At 46.5% G+C, this 16,481-nt stretch overlaps 1 protein-coding gene across 1 annotated transcript in view; it reads left to right on the top strand.

Annotated features, from left to right (window-relative positions):
- EEFSEC (eukaryotic elongation factor, selenocysteine-tRNA specific) overlaps positions 1-16,481 on the top strand; it is a 252,221-nt gene that overhangs the window by 104,840 nt on the left and 130,900 nt on the right. The window contains exons 3-4 of the mRNA XM_043588274.1: positions 7,521-7,617; positions 9,878-10,042. Coding sequence (XP_043444209.1) covers positions 7,521-7,617; positions 9,878-10,042 — 262 coding nt within the window. The remainder of the gene's footprint in view (positions 1-7,520; positions 7,618-9,877; positions 10,043-16,481) is intronic.

Genomic DNA, 16,481 nt, shown 5'->3' with positions numbered 1-16,481 from the left:
CAGCAAGGAATAGTATCTAGCTAGGATTTAATAGCCTTCTTTTGTTTTCTTTATTTATTTTTGTAGCTGCAGTAGTAGATTTCTTGTCCCCTGAAGGGAACTGTGGGTGATTAATCAAAGGTCCCTTAAAGCAGAGAATCATAAAAAATGGCACATTCTAACCTTACATAATATTTTAATTTAGAGTATATCCGTGCATTCTTATAATATCAATAACATAAGTTGCTCCGGGGAAACATAAAAGGCTCTCAGCATCGTGCCTCTCCTTCTCCATTAGCAGCTAATCCAGGCTCATCGGAGTCATCGTGGCTTTGCGGGCAATTTTGCATCCTGAATTCAGGCCCATCTTCTCTTCTTCGTGCTGTTTTGTTTAGGCATGTGTGATTTCTGCACTATCTGTAATTTCAATATCACACAAGTTAGCACTCCTGATTCATGTTACCATTCATTCTTTTGGTCTGAATTCAGGAAAGGAAGCTATATTCTGGATGTTCTTCTTGGTCAGAATTTATGTTTTTAAAAGCTCTAGGGTTTGTTGCTTTGCCAGCATTAAAAAGTTGTAATTTGCGAGTCCAGCTGCAGTACCTTAGGCAGTTGGGGTTGTCATTTTGGCGCTTTTTTTTTTTAATATCCAGGTGCAGCATGCTTGTGTGTGTGTGTGTGTGTGTGTGTGTGTGTGAGTGTGTGTGTGAGTGTGTGTGTGTGATTGTTTCTCTTGGTAGCATAAGTTAGAATAGTTCTACCAGTGTGTTAGAGGTGTTCTCCAGTTAAATAACCTGGAGAAAACGAAACAAATGGGTTCAGTTCTGTTGTGAGTATCGGCATCACATGGCTTCCTGTGGCCAAAGTCCTTGCCCCAGTAACTCATGACCTTGTTATATCTGTCACTTGCTGGAAAATGTTTTGCCCGCCCCATCTTTTCTTCTAGTTTGAGCCCGCTGACTGGCACCCTGAGTTCTTTTGCATATAAGCCATTCCCAAATGCACCGTCTGCAGTTTGGGTCTCCTTAAAGTGAAGCCCCATTTGCACAGCAGCGTGAGTGAATTTTTCTGTGTTTTCACAGCCTCCTCTGAAGTCTTTTATCATTTTCTTATTCGCACTTAATTTGGCACCAGGTTGTAAAGAGATCTGCCTGTATGTCATCTTTCTAAATAATTCTATTTAGCTCTCATAGAAACAGCTATTTTTCACACTGTTGTTTTATGATACTAAATTAAATTAAAATAACACAGCTGGCATTACCAAGTTTATGCCATAACCACTGTGTCTCCTGTTCAACTTAAAGGTCAGGTGGTGAAGGCAAAAGTGTGGGGTGGACTAGACTCTCGAGCGGGGCTTCGAAACTCAAGCCGTCTCCTGGGTGTGGGCACCTAGTGCACTAGGCTTTAGGCACTGGTTTTGCAGAGCAGAGGGAGTGAAGACCCATCCGCCAATGGCTGTCCTTGTGGCTGGTGGTGGGAGGGCCTCTCCTGTGCCTTTTCTTTGCTGCAGATGATACTGGTTTTCCATGTAGATAGTAACAGAGTCATGTTTTTCAATAAATGTATTTAAGGAGGAACGTGAACTGTTTTAAAGGAAAAAAAACTGAGAAAGTAATAGCTTAGGTGGTACGTCAATTTGACGAACCTTGTGAAGAGGGCATTAGGACCAGTGACCCGTGTGAAGGTGACACTGAAATAGAGGCAGAAGGGAATGGAGCAGAGCAGCCCAGCCCTGTCCTGGTGGGTGGGGGCACCGGACTGCATCTTCTGCTCTTCTGTTTCAAGGGAGCCGTGGTGACATCTGACACAGTAGTCATTCCCAGGGGAGGGATGGTGGGGGTCACCCTTAGGTTGTCCAACACAGTGGGAAGGACACTACTCTAGAACAGGGCTTTTTGCCTCTGCCATTTACTTCACTTACGACTCTTTAGCAATCATTTAACCTCTCTGTGCCTCAGTTTCCCCATCTCTAAAATGCCACTTTTACCCCTCCCTTCATTACCGTGAGGGTTAAATGGGGTGATGTGTATGAAGGCTTTTAGCCAAGCATTATGCCACTCACATAGTGCTCAAATAATGCTATGGGAATGTTAACGATTCTTCCTACCTCCGAGGGTTGTTTTAAGGATCCAGTAGGTTTATGTCTTTATCTGAAAGTGATAGCAAACTGAGAATATTAAGTACTGTCATTATAGTTATTATCATCTTTCTTTCATTGGTTTGAGAATAAAATTTACTGAAAGGCAAGGATTTTGTTACTCCATTTATAGGACTTAAATATGTTATGTTCCCTGATCTTTGAAGATCAGCCACTTTCCAAATTCTCATGGATTTGAGAAAAGGCACACAGCCCTACCTCTAACCCAGGCAGATGAACACTGTTCTCTTGATATTCTCAGGGGGATGGTAAACTCAGAGTTACCTTTTAATCATAGCCCCACCACTCATTAGCTGTGTGACCTAGAGCAAATGACAGAACCTGGCCAGCTTAGGACCCCCTTCTGTAATACTGGAGGAGGAGGAATCACAGCCACCTCATGGGGTTGATAACATGAGGAGTGCAGAGCTTCTAGCACAGGTGCTGGGACTGTGGTACTTGACCCCCCCCCCCTTCCCTTCACCCCCACTGTGCTGGACACTGGATTGTATACAAAGAGGCACTTTGGAGAAATTTTTAGACGTGGGGGAAGGTAAGGGTGCATCTACTGGAGGAGGCAAAGACCAGAACCAGAAGTGGTATGGAAATGTCCCCTGAAAGTACACTTAGTATGTAAACAGATGGAAGATGTTCAACATTATCTGGCTTACTAAGGAAATACAAATTAAAATGAGGTATGTATAAAAAATAATGAGCTTTTGATGTATGTTTAGTGAAATAGACATACCAGATGTTCACTGTGGTAGTGAAAAGGGTAGCAAACCTTTCAATGTATGTTTTTTTCTTTTTAATTGAGATAAATCACATACCATAAAATTCACCCTTTTATTGTGTATAGAATTACACAACCATCACCATTATCTGATTTCAAAAACACTGTACCCATTAAGCAGCTGTTTCCTATTCCCTCAGCCCTGGAAACCACCAGTCTGTTTTCTGTCTCTCTGAATTTGCCTATTCTGGATATTTCATAAAAATCACACAATATGTCACCTCTTACATCTGGCTTCATTCACTTAGCATTGATGGGCACTTAGGCTGTTTCCACATTTTGGCTTTTGTGAATAGCGCTTTTATGAACATACATGCACAAGTATTTGTTTGAGTACCTGCCTCCCATTCTTTTGAGTTTATACATAGAAATCTCTGGGCCATATGGTAATTCTACATCTCCTTCATTTTTGAAGCAGGTTTCTTTTGCTGGAAACATAAGACTTGGTTGACTTTTTTTTTCTTAACTTCCAGCATTTTGAATATGGCATCTGCATTACCTTCTAAGCTGCCATGATTTCTTTTTTTTTCTTTTCTTTTTTTAACTTGTTCATTTATTCATTTATTTAATAAATACTTATCAAGTGTCTGCTCTATGATAGATTTTGGGGGGTGTTGTTATTGTTGTTTAGGTATTTGGGATTGGCTGCCCTGGTTTCTGATGAGAGAACAGCTGTTAATCTTATTGAGGATGCCTTGTACTGAATGAGCCACTTCTCTCTGGTTGCTTTCTCCTTGTCATTGGCTTTGACAGCTTGATTATGGTGTGTCTAGGTCACATCTCTGAGTTTTTCCCACTTGGAATTTGCTGAGCTTTGTAGATGTCCTTCAAAAACTTCCAAAGTTTTTGAAGTTTATTCAGATCTTTCTGCCCCATCTCTGTCCTTTGTTTTTGAACTTCTCAATATGCATATGTTGATGTACTTGATGATGTCTCCTGTATCGTTGAGGCCATGTTCATTTCTCTTCTCTCTTTTTTCGTAGTTTTCCTCAGATTGCATAACCTCTATTGACCTATTCTCAAGTTTGTTGATTCTTCTGCCTGCTCAAATTATTCCATTCCAGAATTTCTATTTGGTTCTTTTTTGTAATTTCTAACTCTTTTTCGATATTTCCTATTTGGTGACTCATTATCTTCATTCTTTCCTTTAGCTCTTTAGACATGGTTTCCTTTGTTTCTTGAATATATTTAAAATAGCTGATTTTCAGTTTTTGTCTAGTAGGGCTTTCTCATGAACAATTTTTATTAACTCCTTTTTTTCTTTGTGGATGGACCATACTTTTGTTTCTTTGTTGTATTGTTATTTTTTTGTTGAACACTGGACATATAGAATAATATAATGTGGCAGTTCTGGATGTCAGATTCTCTTCACCCACACTTTCAGAGTTTGTTGCTATTATTTTGTTAGTGACTTTTGTGAAGTAATTCTGTACAGTCATGTGTGACCACTGAAGTCTCTGCTCAGTTAGCTTACTGGTCAGCTAATGATTAGACAGAGATTTTCATTAAGCCTAGAATCAGTAAGTCTCCCAGTCTTTGCCAAGGATTAAAAAAAAAATTTTTTTTAATGTTTATTTATTTGTGTGTGTGTGAGAGAGAGATAGAGTGCAAGCGGGGGGAGGGGCAGAGAAAAGGAGACACAGAACCCAAAGCAGGCTCCAGGCTCTGAGCTGTCAGCACAGAGCCCAACGTGGGGCTTGAACCCACTGACTGAAAGATCATGACCTTAGCAGAAGTCGGACGCTTAACTGACTGAGCCACTCAGGGGCCCCTGCCAAGGATTTCTATTGGGTCATGCTTTCAGTGCTCAGGCAGGCATTTGACAACTCTGCCTTGGCCTTCACTTCCTGCTTGCATAGAATCTTATGATCAGCCAAAGGTGAGAGTTTAGGGCCTTCTCATATCTTTCCTGACAGTGCCCAGGCATGCCCATAGCTTTTTGCCGTCAAATAGCCTTATAGACTACCAGGAAAGCTCCAAACCTCCCATGGGAGCTCCCAGCTTTTCCTTCTATGACCAGTTTGCCCAAACTGTTATCCTCTGCCTCAAGCAGCTGCCTCTAATGGTTTTCAACAAATGCCCTCGAGGAAAATGCTGTTCACACTGGGCAAACTCCAAAGCAGGTCAAATAAAGATAGCCTTGTAAATATAGTCTTCCAGGGAGCTACCAGATTGGAAAAATAATGATACTTCTCTGGGAAAGGGGCTTTGATGGAACTCAAACCCACTCTGCAACCTGCTGTCAGGCTGCTGGCTTCCATTCTGATTGCAGATGTTGGCTATTAGGGCTAGTGCGAAGTTGGGGAGGGGTGGATGGGAATAAAGCAAGGTAAAATGCCACAAAGCTCTTTTTAAAAAATGTTTATTTATTTATTTTGAGAGAGAGAGCACGTGCAAGTGGGGAAGGGGCAGAGAGAGAGAGAGAGGGAGAGAGAATACCAAGCAGGTTCCATGCTGTCAGCACACAGCCTGACCTGGGGCTTGATCCCATGAACTGTGAGATCATGACCTGATTCGAAACCAAGAGTTGGACGCTCAACTGACTGAGCCACCCAGGTGCCCTGCCACAAAGCTCTGTTATTCTTACCAATGTTCAGCCATTTTTCTTGAATAAACATTCCACAGATTGCTGCAAACCTTTGGTTAATTTCTAGAATTCTGGAAAAGTTACTTCTGATGATTTTTGCCACTGTTCTTTTTTTGCTTTTATGGAGGAGTGACTTGTTGAATGTCTTTATTCTACCATCTTGCTGATTTTTCAATGTATATTGAGTCTTAGACTTCTTTCTTATGAATGAACCCCAAAGCAAGGGGGGAAAAACCCACTCACATTCACCAACATGTTTTATCAGTGTTATTTATAATAGTGAAAAATTTGAAATGTTCTAAATCAGTGACATTGGTGGGGGAAAGCGTGTAAATTCTGGGTAACACTATTATGCAGCCGTTAGGAAAGAAAGAGGAGGCCTGGATGGTGGAATTATAACATGGAAGCTGTGAGTCTTGATTCTAGGGTCACATGGGCTGGATTGGAGTTTGCTCCAATGACTTGGAGCAAATTAATTTGCCCCTCTAAGCCTCAATTTCTCATCTATAAAATGGTGACAGTTCCGGGGTGCCTGGGTGGCTCAGTAGGTTAAGCATCCGACTTCAGCTCAGGTCATGATCTCGCGGTCTGTGAGTTCGAGCCCCGTGTCGGGCTCTGTGCTGACAGCTCGGAGCCTGGAGCCTGCTTCAGATTCTGTGTCTCCCTCTCTCTGCTCCTCCCCCACTCTCACACTCTCTCTCTCTCACACACACAAAAATAAATAAACATCAAAAATTTTTTTTTAGGGGCGCCTGGGTGGCGCAGTCGGTTAAGCGTCCGACTTCGGCCAGGTCACGATCTCGCGGTCTGTGAGTTCGAGCCCCGCGTCGGGCTCTGGGCTGATGGCTTGGAGCCTGGAGCCTGTTTCTGATTCTGTGTCTCCCTCTCTCTCTGCCCCTCCCCCGTTCATGCTCTGTCTCTCTCTGTCCCACAAAATAAGTAAAAAACGTTGGAAAAAAAACTTAAAAAAAAAAAATTTTTTTAAATGGTGACAGTTCCATAGTGGTGCTGTGAGCTGTCAGTGAAGGTGTCCAGGCAATATGTGTGGCTCAGCCAAGTGAGTTGTTATCGCTGTTGTTGCTATCATCCAACAGAAAATTTGTTATGCTATAATGGCAAATAACATCTAGAAGGATGTGAAATTTTATGTATGCTGTAACCAAAATATAAGAAAAAAAAATGCCTGGCAACGCATGGAAAAACCAAGGTTGGAAGAAAGCACACCACAATGGCAGGATTATGGGTTGTATATGTTCTCTTTTCCATTTTTTTTTTATTATTTATTTTTTTTGAGACAGAGAGAGACAGAGCATGAACGGGGGAGGGGCAGAGAGAGAGGGAGACACAGAATCGGAAGCAGGCTCCAGGCTCCGAGCCATCAGCCCAGAGCCCGACACGGGGCTCGAACTCACGGACTGCGAGATCGTGACCTGGCTGAAGTCGGACGCTTAACCGACTGAGCCACCCAGGCGCCCCTTCTCTTTTCCATTTTTAAAATATCACTGGGAAAGATAAATGTCTACTCACAGTAAGAATCTCTTCTTAAAGAAGGAGAGGCTCTTCAGGAGGGCCCAGGCAGGAACACCCCCCCCCCCCATTAGACACTGGATAGTGGAAGTGTGTTTCCAGATGCATCTTCAGGGACTTTTTGGTAACCAGTATTTCCTGAGTCTCTGCAGGAAACTAGGATGTATTTCCTGGTCTTCTTCAAGAGGGTCTTTTCTTCAGCATCCTGGGGGCCAGCGTTCACTGCTGCCTCCTCAGAGTGGGTTCTGAACATGGTGGTTAAAACCTAAGAGCACCCTTTTAAATTCTGTCGTCCAATCCAAAGGTTTTCTTGTGGGCCTCTGTTTCCTCATCTGCCGAGTGGGAAAATGATGGTACTCTCTTCCTTGATGCTTTCCAAAGGATGGAAGGAGAGGCTATCTGAAGTGCTTGGTGCTCTGCCAGGTACTCCACAGATGTGCTGTGTCCGTGCTGGTGATCTCTGTAACTTGGCGGGGCTTGTTTTTCCATTTCAGGTTCCGAGGTGCACCGATTATATCCGTGGCGGCCAAGCCTGGGGGACCAGAGGCCCCCGAAACAGAAGCTCCACAGGGCATCTCAGAGCTCATTGAGGTACTTGAATCCAGGCTGGCCTCTGGCCCCAGTCCCACTCAGGCAGGTCCCTTTGTGTCCTGTTTGGTCTGACGGGGAGAGAGAGAAAAGGCACCCCAGCAAGACGACTCTGAGCTTGTTCCTTTAACTACCACCACCCCTCCCCCAGGTACATGAGCACCTTAGTATACCCTCCCTCACCTCCCTGCAAGAGTTAAACCAAAAGAGAAGCAGAGCACCCCCCCCCCCCCGCCCCGGTCTCGTTCAAAGTCCTGCCCAGCTGTCCACACTCTTGTAAGTCTTTCTTTTTCCTTTCTCTTGCTGAACACCCCTACCCGGACACAGCAGCTCCTGCCTCCTGGAGCTCTGGGCCATGTCATCCATTCCAGGCCTGCAGACTGTGCCTGTCCCCCAGTGTGTCCCACTGGCTGATGGAGATGGGCAGTGCAGCTCAGGGCCTCATGGTCTCCACCAAATAGTGGAGCCTCTGAGGCACAGGCTCTGTGTCCAGGCTCAGTGGTAGATAAAGGGAGGGAGCCCAGCCACCGTGGGGTGTCCAGGGTAGCCAGAGGGCAGGTTGGGGATGGTGGGCTGGTGGTGATGCTGCTGGAAAGATGGCGGTGAGAAGGGGGATCTCAGTGTCCCTCGCTAAGAGGGGCGGAGTGGCGAGGTACCTCGACTCTGGGGCTGCGTGCTGGGCCTACCACCTGCTGTCTCTTGCCTCTATTCCCTCAGTTTTAAGTAGGGAAAATGCCAGCACCACTTCCCTTTGGACTTGGTGTGAAGGTTAAGTGATCATTAACCTTTTCACAATGATCATTAGCTTTCACAGTGGCCCTGGGAGGCTTAAGTTATCTGCATCTTACCAAGGAAAGTGTCAGACTCAGGGAAGTCAAGTAACTTGCCCAAGGTCTCACAGCAAGTATGTGGTGGAGCTGGCATTTAGTCCCAGGTCGGTTGTTGGGTGTCTTTGGGGTCCACCTGTATCTGGACCCACAGAGCCAAGATCAAATGTGACCTAGTACACTGCCACCATTTCTATGATAACAAGGTGCTGATCTGGCTGACTCTGCAAAGCAAACCTTTTCTGGGTGACGCTTTTGTTATTTTTTCGTCAGCTTCAGGGAGCACTGGTCTGGGAGCCTGGGACAGTCATTTTTATTAAAGCAGAATCCGCCCATGTTGCTGTGAAAGATGTTTGTCTATTCCTTTAAGAAGCCTCTGCATAAATATCAGGCAAAGCCTGTTTTGAATCTTTAGTCTTTTTCCAGAATTGTTATCACAAGGCTGAGAGTTTAGAACCTTCACTACCGAATACTTTTTGAGAGCCTCTTCCCTGATGAAAGGAGAAAGCAGCAAAATAAAGGGAATAATGCAGCCTTTATTTCCATTTGTTTATAAGGAATTAGCTCTGACATTTCTGAGCACATAGATAGCATGAGGAAAAGGGGCTGGCTGAGGTCAAAGCTGGTGGAAAGTGTCAGCGGAGAAGAAAACTCAGAACCACAAATTGAGGGGGCAACACCGGGCCTTGGCAGACATTAGGTGGTCCCTCTGTCTCTGCCGGGGCTTAGAGAAACAGCATTCACCCCCTCCTTCCCTGCCACACGTGGTGGCAGCCCTGCTATCCTGCATCCTTTGGACACGTGTCCCTCTCTTGGGCACCGTGCCAGCTGCTACAGATACTTGGAAGGACTCAGGGCTCTAGGAGGGAGACAAATAAACAAATGATCACAGTGGTATGTTAACTGGTTGATGATGGTCTGGGGAAGGGAGCCATACAGAAAGGGTAGGAAAGCCTTCCCAGAGGTGATGTGTCCCTGGAGAAGGGAGGTGAAGCTAGCTGGTACACTTCCAGGGCCTGCCAGCGGCTGGTGCCTGCTGTGAGAGAGCAAGTGGTGGGGGACGAGGCTTCCATGGTACCTAGGGGCTAGATGATGACACATCTTAAATTCTGCAGGCTCGGAAGGCTAGGAAAGCATGAGGCTTGGACTGACGCGTCCAGGGCTGTCCTGCAGCAGGTCCCTGTGCTGCAGTGCAGGCGAAGGCCTGGGGGTCGGCCTGTTAGGAGGCTGTTCATTATCCCAATGAGAGGAGAGAGAAGTTCCTTTGAACCGAGAGGAGCTGAGAGCACAGCAGGAGTTTGGAGTATAATCAGGAAGCGGTCCATTTTTGATCTTGGCCAGCTTGCCCCGTTCCTGGCTACTCCCTCTGCCTCCTCTGCCCTGCCCCACTCAGCTCCTCTCCCCAGCAGGGTGTGGCAGCAGCATCTCTTTTCTAGCTCCTGACGTCCCAGATTCCCATCCCGACGAGGGACCCCTCGGGACCATTCCTCATGTCTGTGGACCACTGTTTCTCCATCAGAGGCCAAGGCACTGTGATGACAGGGACCATCCTCTCAGGCTCCATCAGCCTCGGCGACAGTGTGGAGATTCCTGCCCTCAAGGTCAGTCTTACCTTGGCCTTCCTTTTGGCCTGTCTCTCTAGCGGCAAGGGAGAGCGACAGTCCCTTTGCCTCTCCGGTGGCTGAGCCCTTGGGCCAGATCCCTGGGGCTGGCCTTCTGGCTCTTCTCTGCTCTGTCTTCTGTACTGCCCTGCCTGGATTCTGGAGCCACCACTCTCCCTAATCCTCAGAACAATACCCATTTACTGGAGGCCTGTGACGTGTTGTGATGAGCCTCCTGAGTGGGTGTTCTGCGTAGATAAAGAAACGGAAGCTCTAGAAGGTGTGGTGGGCCCAGGATCACCTGTCAACAAGTGAGGGTGCTGGGTATACACCCTCCTTTTCTACCAGCTCCGTACATCAGGGTGGCGAGTACATGTGCACTTATTTCTGGGTACTTTTTGCTTAGCTACAAGGATTTCAAGTTAAACACAATTAGAATCTTGTGTCACTCAGAGTCATAAAATCTGGAAGATATCCAGATGAGTTTTATACTCCCAGTGACCACTAGTAGGTGCCATGTTATCCCTCCGAAGACCTGTGAGAGGGATGGATAGCTGGGTATCTCCCTATCGCCCCCCACCTCCTGGTAACTACCAGCCTGGTCTGATGTAAAAGGTGTTCAATGGCCTTGATAGTTCCCATCTTCAGTGGGCTTTTCTTATGGTTTTAGTTTACTGGAGAAGAACAACTTAGAGCCTCCTCAACCACCCTTCTCTTCAGGGGGTATAAAGGGTGGGGAGCAAGGCCTGGTTAGAACTAGGAAAAGCCTATGAGGAAACCTGGGGTCCAGGGTGGTTGTCTAGTTCTCAGAAGAGCCTGGAGTGCAGGGACACGGAGGCATGCACTTGGCCCCGTGTACTAAGCCAGGGACAATACCAGCTTCTGGATGTGCACAGCCCTAGGTCAGTGAGTTCACTTTGCTTGCTAACTGGGAGTGCTTCCTGGAGGGCTGTGTTGAGACAGATTCTGTGGTTGTCTGGATCACTAGATGTGTTAGTCAGGGTCCTCCAGAAAAACAGAACCAAAAAGATGTGGGTATATACATATACAGAGAGAAAGGGGTGTGTTTTAAGGAGTTGGCTCACATGATTATGAAGCCCAGCAGGTCCAAAATCTGCAGGATAAGCCAGCAAAGATGGAGACCCAGGGAAGAGTTGCAGTTCAAGTCTGAAGGCTGTTCACTGGCAGCATTTTTTCTTCTTCTAAGAAGGTCAGTCTTTCTGTTCAGGCCTTTAACTGATTGGACAGAGTCTACCCACATTATGGAGAGTAATCTGCTTTACTCAAAGTCTTTTTTTTTTTTTTAATTAATTAATTATTTAACTCAAAGTCTTAGTGTTAATCTCATCCCCCCAAAACCCTCACATTGGGGTACCTGGGTGGCTCAGTTAATTAAGCGTCCAGCTTCAGCTCAGGTCATGATCTCATGGTTTGTGGGTTCAAGCCCCGTGTTGGGCTCTGTGTTGACAGCTTGGAGCCTGGAGCCTGCGTTAGACTCTGTGTCTTCCTCTCTCTTCCCCTCCCTGCTCATGCTCTGTCTTTCTCTCTCAAAACTAAATAAACATTAAAAAATTAAAGAAAAAATAAACCTCACAGAAATATCCAGAATAGTGCTTGACCAAATATCTCAGTACAGTGGCTCGGCCTAGTTGACATGTAAAATATACCATCACCCTTTTGCGGGGGAGAACCATGATTATAGTGTCTGCCCTGAGGAAGGGGAGGGCAAGGGGCACCTATCTGTTGTGTTGGCCTTTTCTGGTCTGGGACAGCCTGGGAGGATGTAGGAGAGGGGTATTTCAGGAATGACAGGAATGACCAGGGCTTCCCCAGGTAAAGGAAATCTCAGGTTTAAATTACCCCCTTCACTCATTTTATGTTGCTGTGGCTGTTGCTTTCCTCCTGCAGGGCTGAGGTTATTAGGGAAGAGCCTCCTGACCAGGGAGGACCAACCAAAAGAAAAGCTTCCTTTATAGGCCTGAGACTGGCCAGGTTCCAGGGCTCCCTGGGGCAGCAGCAGGAGTTGAAGGACAAGGCCCTGCCCTTCCGAGGCCTAGGGCCTCCCCTGACATAGGACCCGAGTCCTAAGGTCATAATCCCCTCCTCCACTGGCTGTTGTAGCTCCTCCCCTGAACACCATTAGTCCTGGATAAATACCACTTAAATCAAATCCATGTTGCGCCAGGGACTAAAAGTGTAAATCTTAGAAAAATAAAGCACAAAATTATGAAAATAAACCAAACTTATATTTAACACAGTTTAGATTATTATGGTGCTGTGTGTTAATTCTTAGCTGGAACAGAGAATGAGTCAAATGCTAAATTTCTTTGCCTTCTGGGTCTTCCCTGAGGCAGACCCCAAGGGGCCACCCTGATCCAGTATCCCTTCTTCCTTGGGAGAAGACCTGTTTGCAGCCTGGGAGAGCAGCTGGGAGCAGGAAGGAGGTGTCAGAAGAACTCGCTGTGGGACATAGACTTTGAAGTGCAGTACCTGAGGGAGGAACAGGTGCTTGATGACAGGGTCAGTGGCTGCCATGTTTGACCGAAAGCGTGGACCTGGGGAGGGCCGAGGCAGAAATAGTCAGCCACGTTAGGCAGAGATGTTTGAGTGGGGACATGTTCTGAGGTCTTTGGCTACTTTTTGATCCTGATGAAAATGGAGCTTGCCTATCAAGGTCCCAGTTACTGATCTGTAGTACTTGGACACAAGGAAAGTGCTTGGCAAATATAAATTTAATTCTCTTGCTTTTCTTCACCCATTTCCCCCAGCCTACTTTTCAACCCTCTATTGTCGTGTTCTTGTCTAAGTTGCTAGTCAGGGAAAGCATAATTTGTAAGTAGTGAACTCGGATATTTGGCTGAGGAATTTTCCAACCAAAGCATGGAACATGCAGCCTGGTTTCTCCTTTGCTGTGTCTAGTAAAATGTGAGAGGAAAGGAGTGAATTGGAGATGGAACTGTTAGCAAAAAGAAGCCTGCGCTTGATGATTTGGGAGATTCTCTGCCTCTTCAGATTCCAAAGGATGCTAAAAGTAGGAAATTGGCTTTGAGAAAGCATGCTCTGGAGAAAGGCCAGCGGTGAGGCTAGACAGCCTTTGCTGTGGAGATTGGGTATGTGACTCGTGGATCCAATCAAACATCTTAGCAGAAGCCAGGACTAGAGACAGGCTTCTCCAGGAAGAATTTATAGAGAACCTTCTTGTTTAATGGTGGAGATCCCCTTGATATACATGGGAGACACGCGAGGTTTTTGAGAATGTTATATCGCAAAAACACTGGCAGTGTGGACTGAAAGGGACAGACCTGGTGAAATGTTTTTAAAAAAAAAATAGAGCATTTGGACTTCTAGTATTCTAATTGTAGGAAATGGACTGATAGAATTACTCTACTAACTCATGTTATCCTTTAAGAAAAGGGAAGAATGGGGCGCCTGGGTGGCGCAGTTGGTTAAGCGTCCAACTTCAGCCAGGTCACGATCTCGCGGTCCGTGGGTTCGAGCCCCGCGTTGGGCTCTGGGCTGATGGCTCAGAGCCTGGAGCCTGTTTCCGATTCTGTGTCTCCCTCTCTCTCTGCCCCTCCCCCGTTCATGCTCTGTCTCTCTCTGTCCCAAAAATAAATAAAAAACGTTGAAAAAAAAATTAAAAAAAAAAAAAGAAAAGGAAAGAATGGGGGCGCCTGGGTGGCGCAGTCGGTTAAGTGTCCGACTTCAGCCAGGTCACAATCTCGCGGTCCGTGAGTTCGAGCCCCGCGTCGGGCTCTGGGCTGATGGCTCAGAGCCTGGAGCCTGTTTCCGATTCTGTGTCTCCCTCTCTCTCTGGCCCTCCCCCATTCATGCTCTGTCTCTCTCTGTCCCAAAAATAAACGTTGAAAAAAAAAATTAAAAAAAAAAAAAAAGAAAAGGGAAGAATGACTCCAGGGGCAGAGCTGTGGACACAAAGGCAGAGGCCAGAGAAGCAAGCCTAAAGGCAGGGGCCTGTGGAGCCTCTGTGGGCCCGGAGGGTGGAGGACCAAGCCACAGAGGGTTACTTTCAGGCCAGGAAAGCTAAAGGAATTTGCTCTATTGGGTTTCAAATTTACTTGGGTCCAGTGACCTCTGTGTTCCTTTCATTTTTTCCCTGTGCCTATATTTTAAAAGCAGAAAACTTGTCTTTTAGTTTCACACATCTGTAGATGGAGAGGCATTTTGCCCCAGGATGGATCATATCAGTATAACCCATGCCTGATTAGAGGGGTTAAATGATATTTTTGAGCGGGTGATACTTACAAGAGATTTTGGACTTAGAGTATGGTCTAGTGAGGTGAGAATTCGGGGATGTTGGGATGGGGTGAATGTATTTTACACATGTGAATGAAGTTTTGGGGACTGGAGGGTGGGGCGGACTGTAGTGGTTTGTAGAACTGTGGACCACAAAAGCCATATCCACCTAGAAGCTCAGAAATGACCTTACTTGGAACAAAGTCTTTGCAGATGTAATTAAGGTAAGGTTCTCAAGATGAGGTCATCCCTGTTAGGGTGGGCTCTTTACCCAACGATGTATGTCCAGTGACACAGATTGACAGAGGGAAGGGTGAATGAGGCTAGAGGCCAAGATTAGAGTTATGTGGCCCCAAGCCAAGGAACGCCAGTGGTTGCCTGAAGCCACCAGACACTAAGAGAAAGGTAGGGAAGGACTTCTCTCTGAGAGACTCCAGAGGGGACCAAACCCACTGACAGCTGATTTTGGACTTCTGGCCAATAGAACTGCGAGAGAATAAATTTCTGTTGTTTAACACTACCAAGTTTGGTAGTTGGTTAGGACAGCCCTAGGAAATGAATATGGATTTTAGATGGAAAGGACTGAAGTCAGAACAAGTCTGAAGTCCCTTGCAGTTATGGGCAGGCCTCTTAACTCCACTGAGCTTGGACTTTGTCATGAGGAATGGCAGGGGTTGCCATGAGAGCTGAGTGTGTGTTGGCAGTAGAAGGCTTTACAGGTTAACATAGAGTCAGTACCGCTGCATACTGATGGCTAGCTCTGTTCCTTCCTTCCTTTCCTATAGTTCCCACCTAACAGATGAGAAAACCTAGGCCCAGGGCTTTGTTTTGCAACCAGACAGCAGAGCCGGCATTTGAAGCCATTTGTCTGGCTCCAAAGACCAGGCTCTGTCCACTATACCCACTGCCCCTGGAGACCCCAAGGAGACGGTAGGTACCAGTGGCGTTTCCTCCTTGGGGAAGGGCAGGACCCTCCAACCTCCAGAGCAGCTTTGTAGGTGAGCCGGGTACCCCACTGAGGCCTCTCCTGGGCCACAGAGCCTATAAAAACACATTTCAGAAGCTCCTGAGGTCTAGAGCTCCTGACCTCCTCTCACCCCCCACTTTCCACTAACCATAATTAGTGGCCGGTGCCTATTGGGCACTGGGGACATTGCAGGGTGGGGGCTTTAAATTAGATGGCCCTCCTCCCAAACCTGGTGACATCCTTGTCAGATTTCACTAATCAACTTGGACACATCTGACCGCTTGAACTCCCTCAGAGGCAGGGCACAGCCATTCCAAATAAACAGTCGCATTCCCCTCTTGGCCAGGGCTGGCCCGCTGGAGCCAGTCAGACCCTGGCCCCTGTCTCTGCTGCCTGTGTCCATTCCCAGCTGGGGCCCATTAGCCAATTGAGGAAATGTTGGGGAACGGGAATGAAGGAGAAAAACCAAATCCCACTTAGAGCCCAGAATGGCATAAACACCAGCCATCTTGAGATTCGCCAGCCTTCTCCTCAAGGCTTTTTGGCCTGGGAAATCCCTCTGGTCGCATCTGATCCTGGGATTTTCAGCTAGTGATGTTTCCAATGGGTATTGGCTGTCAGAGTTGTAGCGTCAGAAACTGTCAGAGCCACACACCATGGAGAGAGAGAGAGAGAGAGAGAGAGAGAGAGAGAGAGAGAGAGACGTCTGGGAGTTCAGAGGCAAGTTCTTGGCCTCTCTCTGTCTCGCTGATTCTTCACAAACTCAAGTCTTGCTCAGTCTGGGGCCTCTGGAAGAGGGGCACTATGGTGCGGTGCCCACTGGGGATGGCGGGTGGAAGGTTCCTAGCACCGAGTAGGCACGTGGGTTTTAGGTGATAATTCTTGTCTTTATTGTTGCCATTCAGTGTTACTTTCCTGTGGAATTTCTCTTGTGGGGTACGGGAGGAGGAAATGGCAGGGCACTTCCCAGGTTGCAAGGAAACAGTTCTTTTCAGGGCTGCTAAATGAGTTGTTGAGATGGAAATACGCGTCACGGCCCTCACGTCAGTTTTCTCATAATGGTGACAAACATTATTAGGTATCTGAAGATGCCTATTTAGCTGGTAAAACTGTTAGAGGAAAGTTCAGAATTTGATAGCATATTTCTCTAAATTGAGTTCATATTCAGACTTATTTTTTCCTTTATGAACACCTCCAGAAAGGAAAAAAAAAATTATC

The sequence above is a fragment of the Prionailurus bengalensis genome, chromosome A2 (genome assembly GCF_016509475.1).
Source record: "Prionailurus bengalensis isolate Pbe53 chromosome A2, Fcat_Pben_1.1_paternal_pri, whole genome shotgun sequence".
Taxonomy (NCBI): Eukaryota; Metazoa; Chordata; class Mammalia; order Carnivora; family Felidae; genus Prionailurus; species Prionailurus bengalensis.
Note: the sequence above shows the minus strand (reverse complement) of the source record. Positions and strands in the feature narration are given on the sequence as shown.